Below are 17,627 nucleotides of genomic sequence, written 5' to 3'. Positions count from 1 at the left end.
TGCTATATCATACCCGAGAAGCCAAAGGATATCTTTGATAACGTAAAACAATGTCTAGAAGGGTTATAGGAGTAATACTTCATGGCGACGTTTCCATCAATTTCAAGCTGCGTTACAGAAATTCTAGATAACTATCCTCTGTTCTATATGGCAATTAAAATTTTCACTTTTCAGGAAGGAAATTATATACAACAACGTTTAAATCCTATTTGAGCTGATATTGATAAATATATTTATTTCAAAATTCAGAAATGAACCCTTAAATATTGAGACAAATGTGGTTTTACCCAAACAAAAATCTTGCAGTCAAATTGAACAATTCATGTTATAAGTATACTTTACATTTATATAATAATTTTTTTTACATAAATTACCCTATGTTCCATATTTATAGCAATACAAATTTAAAGTAAACAAGTTTAACTAGTGAAATCAGGTTTTGTTATTGATCGAGTTGGGTGATGGTGACAAATCACGAGATTTGCTATTATTTAAAAATATTTATTCTATCAGCAACATGAACAAAATGCTAGCAAAAAGAATACTTGTGGTTAAAATATCCTAGTCCAGGAAATCTATCATGCATATAAAATGTCTTTTGTTCATCAACCGAATGTCTGTTTACCGTATTATATTTGTTAAAATATTGCTTGAAAGCCTAGCTAATAAAAAAAAGGAATACATGTAAAATGGCTGTCGTGAAGGCCATCAGAAGTTAAACTTTACAAAATACCCTCCGTATAATCGAAAGGATTGTCCAGGGACCTGGATTTCTCAGTAACAGTAATGAATAGGATTATTAAAGTAGACACCTTAGCTAAGTAAAGTGCAGGAAAGTAAAAACATTGGATAAATGACAATACCTTCTCCAAATCAAAAATTATTCTCCGTATCTTTAAAGAAATACCACCACTGATTTTGTTTTAAGGGTTAACAGAGTCTCTAAAAGCTAGAAAGAAAGGTATATGAGCACCAAAAATCTGGTGAGGAACCTGAAAAAATTAAATTCACTTTTAATTAGGTGAACTGACGTTCTGTAAAATTTACAAATCCTTGCTGTTATCCACAGGAAATTGCCTGTGAGAGAATATTGCAGCCACAATTTTCTTTTCGCTTCTTGTTGTCCATAGAAAAATATTTTTTTGCATAAAAATAAACCTTATGATACTTTCGATATCCCACAATCCCGTCAATAACAAAACCTACTTCCACTTAATCAATTATTTTTGAAAAAATATGTTTCTCTAAATATGGAACATAAGTTGATTACAAAAGATGAGTAAGTGTAGGTATGTATGTATTTTATAATTAATTATGGTTATTAGTATTAATACTATTTGTAGACATTTGTAGGTATGTGGGTCATTCTCCTTTACAAACTCACATTATTTTTTATGATATTGTTTTTAGTATATTTCGCTATAAATGACTTTTTCGTTTGTTGTCGTACAGACGTCATTTTAAAACTGTCCACAACTTGATTAGATTCATCAATAGTGCTATTCTCTTCTGTCATTAAAGAAGGGTTCTTTAACATTATACTACCAAGTTCCTCTGAAATAAAAGTCCGTTCCCCTCGGTTACTACTACTCCCACCACCCACGTTTGGTGTTGAACCAGCCACACCGTTGAGTTCATCGTTCCCAGTTTCACATACTGAATTGATTTCCCTACGTTGACTCATCCATTTTATTAACTTTGGTGTTTTACACCGATAGATAATATATATAAAGAGATGGTATAAGATTTCAAAGGCTGAGACTAGACTAAAGCCCATACAAAGGCCTAATAGACCTCCAGTGTTAGCTACAAATCCAATGATAGGTATCTTTTGATCTCTTTTTAGACGAATTACGACTGGATCTTTTATATAGACGTTGACTAGAGCTGTATTCTTCTTTGCATAGTCAAATATCAGCTGCAAAAGAAAAGAGGATTTATTTATGTGTTGAATTTAAAAAAATAGCTCCAAGGGTTATAGGATAAAAATCAAATTTTAAATAAGATATTTAAGTATTTTATGTATCTTAAACGTAGAAATGTTGGCCGCCAACACAAAAACAATCTGGAATGATTCATCTCAAAATTGAGTGGGGATCCTTTTTTCACGAATTACCTTCAACTTTCATAAGCAAATTATTCATTTTAACATTTTGGAGGCGTCGCAAATTCTAGCCAAAAAATAATCGTAACAATAAAATAATGAGAAATTGATAGATTTTATTTAAAAATGGACATATCAGTGGTAATATAAGTCTCATTAATGAAAATATGTTTACAACTATATTTAAAATTTACAGACATCTTAAGTTGTCCCATAAATTTGATTATTAAGACTATAAATTACTTAATTATGTTTATGAACTATTGGCCAGTTTCTATATATAAAAAAAAATATATTTCGATTTTCTCCTTTTCGTATTATTTAGCTCAAGATTGTTTTTATTTTGACGCTCCATATATTTCGATCTTTATATATATCTTATCCCTCTATTGAATACATTTAAAAAGAAATTGAATATATTTTCCAAGTGAAAAAACATTCAAACATACCCATATATGTATTTATCAAAATAACATCCACTTCATATTCAACTTCAATGAAACCAATAGCAAAAAACAACTGCGAATATATTCTTTTTTAAATATTAAGAGTATATTTATAAAAAACTATTTTTCATAACAACATAAGAACATTCTTTTCAACAGTCAAAAACTACTTTACATACGTTGTAGATTAGAGTGTCCGAAAGCATATTAAACAATTTTATATTTTCGAAATCTGAAACACATAACCCCCATTTTTTTTCTATTTAATCTCACCTACGCAAATTTATAAGATAATAAGGGACAATTTGAGCTTTAACTTTAACTTATTATTCCTATTTCAACTAATTGAATATTGGAATACCGTCATAATGAATACGGTTACAAAAGCTCAACATCATTTCAACATATTAATACTATGGGGGAAGGGGGGTTCACTTTTTTTTCAATTACTCATATATAAATCGGATGAGACATTCAAAATCTTTATATTTACAACAAATTTGCATTTATTGACTTAAAGGCTAATTAATTAACTATAACTTATGATGAAGTACTTTTCTATCATTTGTATTTAAATATAAACTGTTTTTCTTTCCCTCACCGTTCAGGTTATAGTTAAATTTTAAACTCATTTGGGCACTTTTCCCCTTGTTTTTGCGTCATTTCACACCAAAACATGCAAGATTTTCAAAAAAATTAAACTAATTTCTGCCCAACTCGTAAGATTCTCAAGATGAATTTTAAACCATAGTGTAGTGGAATTTTACGTAATTTAAGAAAATGTAGTTTTTATTGTCTGGCCTCCTCCACCGCATCCCTAAAATTGGCCTTGAAAATTTGGCTTGTTTATTGAGTTGTTGTACTTTTCATGAATTCATTTTATAAACAAAGAATATTTTTTTCTAAATCAATATGCTTTCTTTAATCTGCTGACGAATTTTGAATATAATTGGTGAAAAAGAAGCGAGTTATTGGTGTTAAAGTGGGAATCTGATCAAACTTTGAAGCCTTTTTTTGAGGAAAAATATATGCTTTTCCTAACTTTAGATGCCCATGTCTGTGAAATAAATAAATCCATTGATCTAATTTTTTTAAAGAGTTTAAGTAGTATTTACATTATATAAAAAAGTTTAGTTATATAATTGGTTAACTCCCATGTTTGTTTTGGCGTGGAATGACCAAATAATGATTATTCTTTTGATATTTATGTAGTTGAAATTAAAGAGTAAAAAAATATCAGGGTATTCACTTTTTCAAAATACTTTTATTTTTATTATTGTACTTATATCTACTTAAAAAAATAATTTCGTCATTTTCGAGGCCAGTCAAAATAAATCCTACAATGTAAATACTTACGTTTTTCAGTATATCATTATATGTTTTATTTAGTGTGGATTGACTCATTTCCATAAGATTTTCATTCCCATCATAGATTGGATGCCAATAGCCTTTACTACAAATGGTTTTTTGAGACTGAATCATATCCAAATAGTAGCAAAGTTCAGGAAATGTGTCAGTTAATGCAACTCGTTTTTGTGTGCTACATGTTTTAAATAGTTTATTTATGACCAAACAAAACTCTTCTCGTCTATGAAATGTCTCAGAGTTTGGAAAAGTGGAGCTTGTCTCTGTTACAAGGTTGATTTGATCTTCACAAGCTGCTAGACATGGAGCTCTATTATTGGGATCCATTCCGACCTGTATTGTACATAATGGTTAGAACATTAGAAACAAGGTACCTAATATTATTTTCTATAATTTTACTCCCCATTATTTATGGTATATAAATAGATAAACCTTGTAAATTGCTCATATATTTAATTTATTGTTAAAGTGAAATTAAATAAAAATTGTAGGAAGCCCTTTTGTAGTTAAAAAAAAACTTCTTATTCGAACATTACAAACATACATTGGAATATATATATTGATTAGTATTTCTTGATGATCATTTAGATCATATTGTCTACTTATGATCCCCAGGAGTTCAATTTTTACATATCATTAACTTATATTCTTAAATTTTATAAAAAAATTTGTAATGCAGATTATATCTCTAGTAAAAACAAACTCAATATGTAGGGTATAATGATAAAATTGGCGGGAAGTTTAAATCTTAATAACTCCAAATCAAATAAATTCTTTAAATTTAGCTTTAATAAGCATAAGGTTTAGCTATTGAAGGATATTTATTTTATCGAGATAGCATGGGTTCATGAAAGTTCAAATTAATGCGCAAAAACGCAGGTGATCTTTTGAGTAACAAAGAAATACAAAATATCTAGGAAGGAGGTATCTGAAACATAATTTGCATCCTTGAAACCCGTACTGATTCTATGAATGACCTTAGAGGTCACAAAAGATTACCAATAATTGATGAAGAGAACTACGTGTCACGACATGGTTTGAAGGAGATATGACGGCCTAGTAGTTCATATCTTAATCTTGAATATCAGAACAATATACGTCTATAAACCAATAATCGTGACCGGTAATTTTGCTGCAAACATTTTTATATTTCGTAATTTTGTAGCATGACATATTCGCCGCCTTTTCATATTCTTATATTATTGGTTCGAACTTCACATTTAGTATTTACTATTGAATTTCTATTATACATCTGAAAAAGAAAAAAATGGGGAAATATCGAAGGAATCGTTTGTATAATGGCCCATGAGTAAGGAGGGATGCAATGAGTCTATTTCAAAGGACTAATTGACTTTTTACATTTACACATAGTCATAATAGTCGTGGCAAAATTACCGAGAACCACTACTAATGCCTCTACGGTAAACTCAATCATGGAGGAGATGTCCAAAGTGGAAGGAACCTCGTGAAGAAGGTCTGTGCTTCCATCAGACACATTATTTTGATTGAGCTGACTATTGGTCTTTTTTAAGTAATAATCTTTTAAAATAATTAATTCATTGCATTTTTTGCGAATAGGTTTTTTTGTGACAATTTTGATGCTGGACGCATTATAAGTTCGATAATGTACAAAGTAATAAGCAAATATGATAAATCAAATAAAAGTTGAAATGGGTATGATTTCTACTCACTGTATTATATTTCCCTATTGCTCTGAGTATTTTTATCATACATTTAAGACTCATTCCAGAGCATATTTTTGGATACTCCTTTATACCAGTTTGATGGAAGCTTGGAGTACAGTTGCAACGTTTCAATACCTCTTCATAGGCTGCTTCAAATAAACAGTTGGACATTTCATACCTATTCATGAGGAAAAAGATAGATAAAATGAAAATTAACATCAAGGTAAGTCATTTTTAAGGAGTTTGATAAACTTGTTCGAATTTTGAACAAGGGATGTCAGGATAAATTGTTAATTGGTATAAACATAACTTCAGTATATTTTTAGTTCGAGGGAGTGGATTTCAGAGGTTTCTCAAAACATAAAACTTTTTGAAATAAGTATTTTTTTCTTTTAACTTGAATTTTGTGGGAATGACCAACTCTATTGTAAGACATGAACGCTCAATTTATTTTTATGAGGGATTAATTATTTACTGAGTAGTGATGAAAATTAATTATTATTTAAAAAAATAGAAATATTTGCTTTGCTCTTGATTCATAAAGATGAGAATAACACAATATTTTTATCAAATTAACAAAAATATTCTGTAGGACCTATAATTTTTATTTTGAATAAGCACGAAACTTGAGTCATTTGATTATTTAGAGCATGAAATTTTTAACCGTAAAATATTTAAAAAATCCATAAAATAATATGAATAAAGTTTGAACTTAATTAAGGCACCTCTAAAATACATTGAATTGTCCTGAAATTGAGCATACAATAGTTTTTTTATAGTATTCCAATTTTTTTTATATCTCCAATCATCGGTTTCAAAAATTTGGATTTTCAACTCACTCTTATGTAAAATTATGTTACATATGAACAGAGCTGTAATTAAAAACTGAATAAAAGCGAACAAAAAAAATCATAACTTACTCATTTACTCAAGTGATTTGAATCATTTGGTGGATAGAAAAAAGAAGCAACAAAACGTCAAAACAATTTAACGTAAGATTTGTCTTGATGACGAAATTTTGCTTACTTTTTCTGTTTTTTATTCAACAAAGCATATTTTTATTATCATAAATATATAGAGTAAATTTTTTTTTACATATTGCTTTTATGGCATAATTTTATGCTTTTTATTTCATATTTTTTAATACAGTAAGATTTTAAATTTTATATATAGTATATTGAGGTGGAGTTTATTTTTAAACTTTCGAGGTTCTAACAAATTATTTTAATACTCATATTTAAAAAAAATGTGCTTTCAATTAGATTAATATAATTAATTAATTTGTTTTTTATCATAAGCTTTTCTACTTATGATAGTTAGAAGTTGTTGAAATATAAATATTGTATATTATTTAGTCCTTTGGTGCCTTCAGCTTTAAATTACTTTAAAGGCCATTTCTGTATAAAAGAGACTCTTACTAAATATTTTTTGTAAGCATTTTTCATATTATATAAATTTAAGTTTATTTTATACAATTAAGTAAAAATATTTTTTATTCAAATAAAAGTAAGAAAAAATTTCACGAAAGTAAAAAAAAATCCCACTTATTGGATTACTTTAGTAAAAAATATATATACTTACAAATATTGCTTTATATCAGTCAAATTGTTTGACTCAAATTTTCAAAAAAAACACAATTATTCCTAAAAAGTTAAAATTTTAAAAACTTTAAATAGATTAAGGTACCCCTAAAATATTTTCAAAGCTGCTCAAAATTTTCATATACTATTTTTTTGTGAACTTAAGAACTTAGCATTTTGAAATTAAAAAAAAAAATCCACCCTAATATACATGCATATTAAAAAGTTCCTGCATCTACAAATGAAATGAAATCATGCGATAATATCTCTCTCAATCAAACTATGTTTATCCATGTTTGTTACACAAACCTAACACTTTTAAAAAAAATATATTTTTATTTTCCTATTGCTTGTAAGTTGAGCAACGATATGACAGGAACAGCCAATTTAAAAAAAAAAAAAAGAAAAAACCAGTTCTATTCAATAAATATGTTGCCAACGGATATTTTTATTTTAAGTACACTGTTATTTTGTTTGTACTTACAGCTTTGCATTTGTATTGCTCACCTATAGAAATTTTTTGGCAAGTATTGAAGATACAATTCCCCTTCAAAGTAGCATCCTCTTTCCTCTGGATAAAAACGATTCTTGGCTTCGTCTGTTGTTGTCGTAAGAGTGGTGGCCACTGCAACTTGAGACTCTGTTCCAACAGATATATCAATTTCTTTAATGGACATAATGGGTTGATCTAAATGATGATGAACGGAGACTTTAAAACCTTCTCCTGCTTTTAAGTGATAGGTGTAGTCAAATGTTTCAGCATCCAGGAAAACCGTGAGTCCATTAGCTTTTCCAACTTCGGATCCTTTGGAAATACTGTCCCTTGAAATAAGATTTATATTTTTAGATATAAGTATTTTTTTAAATTGACTCATTTTCCAAAGATTACTTTATCCATAAAACATACTTAATTTTACCTTAAGTAAACTAAAAGCAATTATATAGAATAGACTTGTTATGAAATGAAAGAGGAAATTGAATGAAAGCAATCGTGTAATAAATGTCTAAAAAACTTTAAATATTTGTATATCTTTTGGTAATCTATTATTTTATGACAATACAATAATATATTAATAAAGCAATGTTTGACCGCCTTTCTGTAGGTGGATGCCTCATTTTTAATGTGCTTCTACTATTTTAAAAATAATTTTATTAAAGGATTCAAATCAAACTTTGTCATAATTATGTATTTATAGACAAACAGTTATGCTAATTAGAATCATTTTAGGAAGGAAAAAAAAGAAACCAAAAAACAACAAGGTAACCTTGACAATTTGAAAACTATTATGAAGGAGAGCAGCTTAGATTTCATGACATATATCAGCTTCAAGCAGCTGTGATGAACGGGAGGAAGAGAAGAAATAAAAAGGACATAACAAAGAATAACTCCAATGTCGATCCACAATTCTACTCTGAGTCTAACAAGACTTAAAATTATAACTCTTTAATGAGCATACACAAATGTTCAATCAGTTTTTAAACAAAATTGAATGTACTATAAAGTAAAATTTCCCCTCAAGGAATTTTAATTATAATGACAACAGCTTAGGATTTAGCTACATTTTCAAAAAATGGGTGGGCTAAAAAATACATTCGATTTTTATAACTTTGTATAAAACATTTCATATGTTAAAAACTAGGAGCTGCTTTTTCTAGTCGGTAATCTGAACATGAGGATTTATTTTCCCAATCTGTTGTCATTATAATTTCATTCTTGAGTACAGAACATCTATATATAAAGTGAAGTTCTAGGACATGTGCTCATGAAAGATATAGAGTAATAATTAGAGTTTGATTGGAAGTTATAAGCGTAAGTCTTTAGTGTAATTTGAGTAGAATTGAGGATCCACATTGGAGTACTTCCTGCATATATCATTACTTTATACAGAGTAGAATCTGTGTTTATTTATTTCCTTCTCATGGCTACTTGTTGCTGATTCAATAAAACGTCATGATAGCTAAGCTGCTCTTCTCCTATAGATTATTTAAACTGTCAGGATCTTCATGTTAGTTTTTTGTTTTATACATTACTTTTTATAGATGTAAAAAAAGTCAAAATAAATGTGTATAACAAAGGTATTGAAAAAGTTTGTGTTATAGTTTAACAAATAACTCCGTACAGTCCCGGGTACTAACGCTAATAGTGAATAAATCAAGTTATTTTAATTCCTTAAAACATTCATAAAACGAATGTTTTAATTCCCTTTCTCATTTATTGACTCTTCTAGTAATCGAGAAATAAAAATTGCTCGTAGTTGCTCTAAAAAAGAAAGGGAAAAAGGAGTGCATCTTCCATTAGATAGACTAAAATAAACTTTTAAGCATTAGAAAATGAAATGTAGGAGATAGTTAGATGCTATATACATGTATACTCATATATAACCTACATTCATAACTTGTATCACTATATACATCATTTTTTGATTTATGAAAATAACTTTTATTCGATCATAAATCAAGAAAGAATAGAGTTGACTTTATTGCATAAGTTATTCAATATACCTACTTATGTGAAATTCAATTATTTTTACTTTTATTAATAGCATTTTATATGTCATATTAGGTTTTGATTTAAAACATCATACATATATTATTTATTTAATAAAAGTGTTCCATACTTTTTCAAAAGTCTACCCAATCAATTTTCTGGACTTTTCATTCAATCAAAAGTCATCTCAAATGCATTTAAAATAATGGTATTCCACAGCATAAATGCTAACATGTGAATAATAGAAGTAACTTAACAAAAAAAGTTTTATTCAAATTGTGGAAATGTCAAATAGAATAAGGTAAATAAAACAGCATATAAATGATAACTAAACATTACAACTTAAATGATAAATGTAAGTCTTATAAATAAATCACACTAGAGCGACGATGGAATCATTTTTGATACCCTTTTGGCATTTTTGTATAATTGTATATAACATTCAAACAACAGCATTCCAAAAAACAAAAAAGAATTTTATGATGCATGTCAATATTACATTTAGACACAGTTTTGAACCCGTAGACTTTTAAATTATTTCTTTTGATGTTTATCAGTAAGTTAATACTCATTATAAACTATGTGTATAAGTCAGAATAGATTCAAACATCCTTTTTTTTTGTTAGCCAGCATAGATTTTATGCATGGGTGGGATCATTTTGGATAAAAGGAGTCCGCAATGGGAGGTTAAAAAAATAATGTCGTTCTAGTTTTGATATTTTATTATATTTTTGACGTTCTAGATATTGTTTGGAGGAAGTTCCCCACAAATTTCCTTAAGTGCCGGAACTTAAAATCTAATCCATACAGATTCCAATAATTTATTCATATACTGAAGTATAACTATGCAAATGAATAAAATATCGAATTATTATATTATATAAGACATAGTAAGAAATGTGTCCTCCAACATTTAGTATGGAAATTTACTATAGAAAAAATTAAAATTGTTGAATCAAGCTAATCATATTTGTCGAACAAACAATTAGTTAGAACCAAAATAATATCATGAACAGTATATATTTTTTCTATTCTTGAAACAAAATACCAGCATGAAATATCTTGTATAAATATTTACCAGAAAATGAACAATCCGATTGAATAATGTGAAATTCATTTTATATCTAGTAGATGAATGTTTTTATAAAAAGATTAAAGTGCTTTTTAGATTCACAAAAAGTTAAATAATTTTATAATGGTAAAATCATATTGAAAAAGTTAACATATTAATATTTTTGTGTCAATGTAAACAAATCATAATTTTGAAATTTTGAAATGCTTGTATAATTTAAAAGACTTTATCTTCTAAAAACCATTACCGTAATATTAAAAGAAAATGTATTTCTTATTAGAGGAAGGATCTTTAAAAGAGATTTATTGTTTTTAAATGCAACGTGTCGTTTTTAAATGCAATAAATCATTATTTCACGCTATTTATAAGTTATATAAAAGAAAAATAGGTTTTTCTAATTCAAAATTGTAATTTAATTTTTTTTTTCATTATATGTCTTATCAGCACAAAAATAAGCGAGGGTAATTTTCCTAAATATTGAGTGTAGATGACATCTGTATTTTTCGACAAAGTATCGTCAATTAATATGGAAAAATTATTCTTATTAACTTTTAAGTGGACTGCAAAGTGCACTTAAAGTAGCCAAAGTTGATTTTCATAATGATGGACATGAAGTTGATTGATTTTATTAGAAAAACCATATTAGGACTCTTCAATCAAAAAAAAGTTTTAAATTTAAAAATTTAGCTATATATTATGTAAAAAAATTAATTTGAATGTTTTGTCATTTTTATTGAAGATTGGTTTTATGTTTACACACAAAATATATACTTCATTTTGTTACCTACCTGTAATGAAACAACTTTTGCCAAAAGGGTAGTGAGTCCAAAGAGGAATTAAAACTTAATTGTGGCTTAATAATTGAGCAAATCCCCACGTCTGTCCCAAAATAAACATTAAAGTCTGAAGAAGTTCCATCTTTTGATTTTCCGTCATAGCTGGCCTTTAGTATCATTGTTCCATTCGGCTCTTGAACGGCAAAACTACCAAAATGATTTCCACCCTCGATGAATTCTCTGTAGTTATCCAAATACTCCTCCCAATTATCCAAAGCTGTTTGATTAACAGAGCCATACACTGAGACATAGTTATAAATGATTTCTTTTTCTACGTAAAATTTCTGTGTGAAAATAGACTTGAGGATTTCGCGCTCCTCTGGCTTCAAGTCCTCGTCACTTCCAGTGTAGAACTCTGCGAAAATCATGTCTGATATTGTCCAATTCTTTGAAACTCCTAGTTCTTCAAGGAAACTACGGCGTACCTGGTAAAAAAAAATAGTAGTGTTAAACTTTCTGGAATTAAATAATTGGGTAAAACTTTATAAATTTATAAAGTTATGTACATCTATTAGGGTGTATGAAACTCCCTTTTTTTCTTGCCTTTTCTTTCCTTTTCTCTCAAATTTTTCACTTATTAATATAAAAAAATTGGAGGTGGTCTATGTGGCTATCGATCTCTTATATATAGATATATGCTCGGAGCCATAACATAAAAATTATTTTTTTCTTGGACATAGGCATGGAGTTCTAGATATGTGGAAATATATGAACGTTATTCCCCCACTTTTTTTTTTACCCATAGCTCCTCGTTCATTTATAATTTTATAAACTAACAATAATTGAGAATAGTATGTATTTATATACATTATTTGATGGTTAGCCCATGAAAGTAATCACTTTAAAGGACATCCATGCGTTTTTGGGATAAAATTTTAAAAATTAATTTTATTGTTAAGATTATAATTTGAAATAAAAAAATGTAAAAATGACCAACATTTTCTCAAGTTTGTAAAGTATCACATTAAAGAAAATAAGAAAGATAATTAAGCAAAAATTTAAGAATCCAGGTACGTTTCATGTACCTTAATACACATAGTTATAATTAAATTTGATATTTTTTGGATTGGTTGTAATAATAATAGTTTATATGATATCTTAATTAATATTTTCTTGTAAAATTAGTACAAAGTACGTATATAGACAGGAGTGGGAAATGAGTTTGTAAATTGCAAACGTTGCCATAATAAAGTATGTACATTATCAATTATAAATGAGGGAAGAGAGAGGGAAGTGTGGCCTCTTATTTCATGGATAAAAGTTTGATGTACTCTATCATATAATTAATTAGTAATAATAATTTAACATTGAATATTAAAACTAGTTTATTTTAACGGCGACTTGTAAAGACAAGTAAAGGGTACTCAATAGTAGTGGTTCTCAAATTTGAGTAAGCAAATTCGCTCTAAATAGTACGTGGTTTAGTCAATAGAAGGGAGGAGGGTTAAAAAAAGGTCATCAAGTCTTCTTTCTTTTTTTAAAATCATACTAATTTTTTTAAAGAGCATCTACACTTATTTCATATCATTCACAGTGTTACCTCGCTAATACAAACATATACAGTTAATTTTGTGATCAACTGTCGATTTTTCTACTCCCTTTCTCTTATTTAATGTTCGGAACATTGATTGGTTGAATTCTAATGACCTTTGTTTAGCTGTGATCATTTTTCAAAAATCATTAAATAATAATTCCATAATTTAGAAGAGTTGTTAAAAAATAACAAATTTTAAATAATGGTAATATTTAAAGATTTTCTCAGGTACCACAATTTGAAAAAAATTGAAAGCCACTGGCCTATTATGTTCCTTAAAATAGGACTGAAAATTAATACTGTCCCATCCCATCTTTTTATTAGTCCTAGAAAATTCCCCTTTTTTTCCCCCTTATTTTATAAAGTTTATTGAAATATTAGATAACTTTCTTCTAATAATTGAAATAGTATATAACCAAAGTATTTTTAAATATCTCAAGTATATAGTACAAGATATTTAGAGATACGTTGGTTTTATAATGTTTCCATTAAAAGGACAAAGTTATCTAGTATCAATACAATACGTACCATTGAAAATGCATTGAAAGAGTAATAGACATATATCATACTGATATTTCAAATAAATTTTTTTCTTCTAAAAGAGGGCATGCCATTTAAAAAAACTTCTTTAAGAATAAAAAAGTTAAATCTTGATATATTAAAGCATCATCTTTTAAGGATTTATTTTCCGTTTCTTTAAATTGTATAAATAAATAAAAACAAAAAATTGAGTTATAAAAATTTTTTATATATATATGCAGCTATCAAAAATATGTATATGCAATTTTTATCTGTCTATATCAAAATCCAAAATATAATAACATATGCATATATTTCTTAATATTTAGTTAATTTAAATGAGTTAGCAAGTTTTTAGTTATGCAGTAACGTAATTAAATATAATTTATGCATGCGTTTATTAACGCAACATTTTCATTTGTATTTATTCTAAAAAATATTTATATCAAAATTACAAAGCACATTTGAAAAACATTTGAACATAAATAGTCAAAATTGATATTTGCAAAGTTTATCCATCTACATATATAGTAATTAAAATTGTAATAGTAATAGTAATTTCAAATACAGTTAAACTATTTGAAATACAATATGAAACATAACTAAGTTAGTGGGCTCTTATTTGGTATTTTAAAAATCATTTTTTTTATTCATTCTCTAAATCAGTTAAATTTGTAAAAACATAATTCTGCCCAAAAGTTTTAACGTTCAAAAGATATTTAGAAGTTACTTTTTAAACTTTTGACTAAAATTGTAAATTTCATAACGTTTCTTGACGTTTTTATTTTTAAACGTAAATATAACGTAGAATAAATGTAAATTTTACCACTACACAGAAAAGAAAAGTGCATCAAAGAATTGGCCTTGTTGTAGCTGAATATTTTATAACTTGATTAATGTTAAATATGATTGATTATTGAAACTACAAAAACTACAAACCGGTAAAAACATTGGAATTGGCAAAAAATTTATTAATGTCTCCAAAAAAAAAAAAATGGAAATATCGTTTCCCGCCTATTTTTTTAATATTGGACAAAACATTCAGAAGCGAGGCTTGCCAATAAATTTTACTTAAAATAAAAAATATTTTACAGACCGAATTTTAGTGATGAATGTAACAATATGGAAGGACAAGACAAGTAAAAGTATAAAATTTATTTATGTATATCTTTGTTTATATAGCTGTTATAAAAAAGTAGTAAATTCTACTTAAACTACAAAGATGTATATCATTTTTCTGCAAATACCATTTGAAAATAGGTTGAAGATAAAAAAAGATAAATTTAAAGAGAGTTATTTATTAAGTTTATTTGATGTTTTGCATTATCTACTTAATACCTATAATCTAGTTTCATCCTTAAGAACAGATAATTTTTTTCCATGATTTTTGCCTGTTGTTGCTAAATATAAAAAAAATAAACATAAAAGAGACTCAAAGATTACATACAATTTTTTTTTCATTTTACTATAAAAATTGATAAAGGTTCTTTATTTATACATTAAGTAATCATCAGGATAAGAAATAATTTTATCTTCTTTTTTAAGTAGTGTACATGTAGGGGAGACGGAGAACGGTTGATTCATGTTCATTTTATCAAAAAAATGTACAATTATAATTAACATTTAAGATTATTGTTGAAAAACATTTTTATCCTCTGTCACGCTTTCTTATAGATAAATAAGATATAGATATAGGATAAACAATGATTTTGAGGGATAAAACTGTGGTTGTATCGGTCCTTCATAGGAGACTCAAATTGGTTCCACCTCACATAAGCAACCTCTAAAAGGCATCATTTTCATTAATATTAAATTAAAGTAACAATTGAATAAGTATAATAAATTGTTAAGCATCTTTAAAACACAAGGCTATTTAACCATAATTTTTTAACTTAGGCCTAACTAAAGAACAGTATTGGCTTATAAAATTTTTAGAAGATCAATTTATTATATTATTTATAATATATATATTTCTATTGGACAGTTATTGCGTCCAATTTGGACGTTTAGAATTTTTGGACCTATAGACCCTCAGATAAAACTAACTTTTTAGACAAGCAAGATTTAATTAAACATGTCTTAAGTTATTTATTGCTGTGCTTGTAAATTATATCATTTCAATTTTTGATTATTTCACTATCAGTTAATATAATGTAATAATGTTCTAAATCCATTAATGTAAGGGAGAATTTTGATATTATCCATACAAAGCAATAGTTTCGACAAATGTACAATTTTTTAAATCGTTTTTCGTAAAGAGGATTATGAGTGTGAATTTCTTCTATCAATAATACTTATAAGCGATCTATAACATAAAACTTATTATTTCTTAATCTGATATAATACGTTTAAAGATTAAAGCACAATGATCCGTTAAAGATCTATATATTTGTTACTTTAAGAATATTGTACACACAAATTTTCTAAATTTTTAAGTTAAACTCTATATTTAAACAGTTTGAATGGTCTATATTTCTGTTGCAACGGTCTCTGGCTACAGAGAATAAATTCAAAATAAAAGTAGAAATATATATGTAGGTATGTTGGGTTAAATTTTGGCGTGTTTAAGAAAGTTTTATCAAACATAATATATCAAAATATGAACAAAATGTTAAAGTAATCTTTGTTGAAAAAAATGAGACACATTATGTTTGGGGTAGTATACATAAAAGGCTTTTTTTATCATTTTGGCAATCGTAACAAGATTTTTCGAAGCATTTATTCAACCAGCAGAAAAGGGTATTTTCCATTTTTTATGTTTTTTATGTGTTTTTTATGTTTTTTTATGTGTAATGTGTTTCTATAATTATGGATTTTTGGGATTGCAGTATGGAATCTTCTCAATTGTCCGTATCGTTTGTTGTTTAGTCTTTAGTTCAATTTTTGGTGGAGTAACTGTCAAAAAGATGATCTAGAACTATTAAATTATACTCAACAAAATCCGCGTACAACGATACAAAGAATAGAAAAGGCTCCACAGGAGAATAAGGCATAGTTCTAATTTGCCGGATGGTCCTCCAAAAATCTACTATTATTTTAAATCTATTACGAATGAATTGACGAAAACAATAATCAAATTTTAGATATCACAAATATACCTATAACATTGTTATGGACTGGGTGACCCTAAAATATCATATTATGGCATTATTCTAGAAAAAAAGATATAAAACAACTCTATATTAAAAAGATCAGGACAAAGTTCTGCAACGTCCAAGTGTCTTGTAATATCTGAAGTTAGATAATATGTTTCTACTGTCAACTTATGTTACTTTTACACAAACATATTTAATTGTAGGGTCATATAAATATGATGTTCATATTTAAAATGGATTATAAAACTGAAAAAAAACTTTTTATCAAATAATATATGAAATACAAATAAATGATACAGATACATTAATATTGAGTATCTTTTTAAGAAACGATTTTAATATAATTTTTAATTATATAGATTAACAATTGTTATAATGGTTTTAGAATTGTGGTTTCTACATGAAACATCGCCCAACAATATGGGACAAAGTAATTAAAACACTACTATATTTAATTATACTCGACAACACGTGTCTTTATTGCATCTCTTACATGATAAGAATGATTCTACTTTATATACATACATAAAACGCATAAAACAATACATATTAACAAGAAAATACAAATTTGTGTGGGATACACAAGAGAGAATAGCAGAATAATAAAAAAGAATAATAAATACTTCTGCTAATATAGTGCAAAGACTTTATCGAAATTATTAAATTTTGGAAAAACTTGCAACAGAAGATTGTACATTTTGTTACTAATTGTATCTGAACCTAAATTGATCTAAAAAATGTAGTACAATTATAATTTAATTAAGGTCCCACACACAGGATTCTTTTTCAGGATTTGTTTGATTCTACTCACAACTTGAGTATACGTTGGTAATATTTTACGAAATGATATATTTAGATATATTAAGTATTTCAATAGTATAGATAACTCAATGCCCATTGGAA

At 27.1% G+C, this 17,627-nt stretch overlaps 1 protein-coding gene across 1 annotated transcript in view; it reads right to left on the bottom strand.

Moving 5' to 3' along the window:
* Positions 1–208: 208 nt before the first annotated feature.
* LOC121113557 (pickpocket protein 28) overlaps positions 209–17,627 on the bottom strand; it is a 111,877-nt gene continuing 94,458 nt past the window's right edge. Inside the window, exons 3-7 of the mRNA XM_040707363.2 lie at positions 11,529–12,001; positions 7,688–8,002; positions 5,607–5,778; positions 3,907–4,248; positions 209–1,918 (exon numbers count right to left, since the gene is read on the bottom strand). Coding sequence (XP_040563297.2) covers positions 1,373–1,918; positions 3,907–4,248; positions 5,607–5,778; positions 7,688–8,002; positions 11,529–12,001 — 1,848 coding nt within the window. The 3' untranslated portion in view covers positions 209–1,372. The remainder of the gene's footprint in view (positions 1,919–3,906; positions 4,249–5,606; positions 5,779–7,687; positions 8,003–11,528; positions 12,002–17,627) is intronic.

Source organism: Lepeophtheirus salmonis, chromosome 2 (genome assembly GCF_016086655.4).
Source record: "Lepeophtheirus salmonis chromosome 2, UVic_Lsal_1.4, whole genome shotgun sequence".
Taxonomy (NCBI): Eukaryota; Metazoa; Arthropoda; class Copepoda; order Siphonostomatoida; family Caligidae; genus Lepeophtheirus; species Lepeophtheirus salmonis.
The sequence above is the reverse complement of the archived record's forward strand: the minus strand, read 5'-3'. Positions and strand labels throughout refer to the sequence as shown.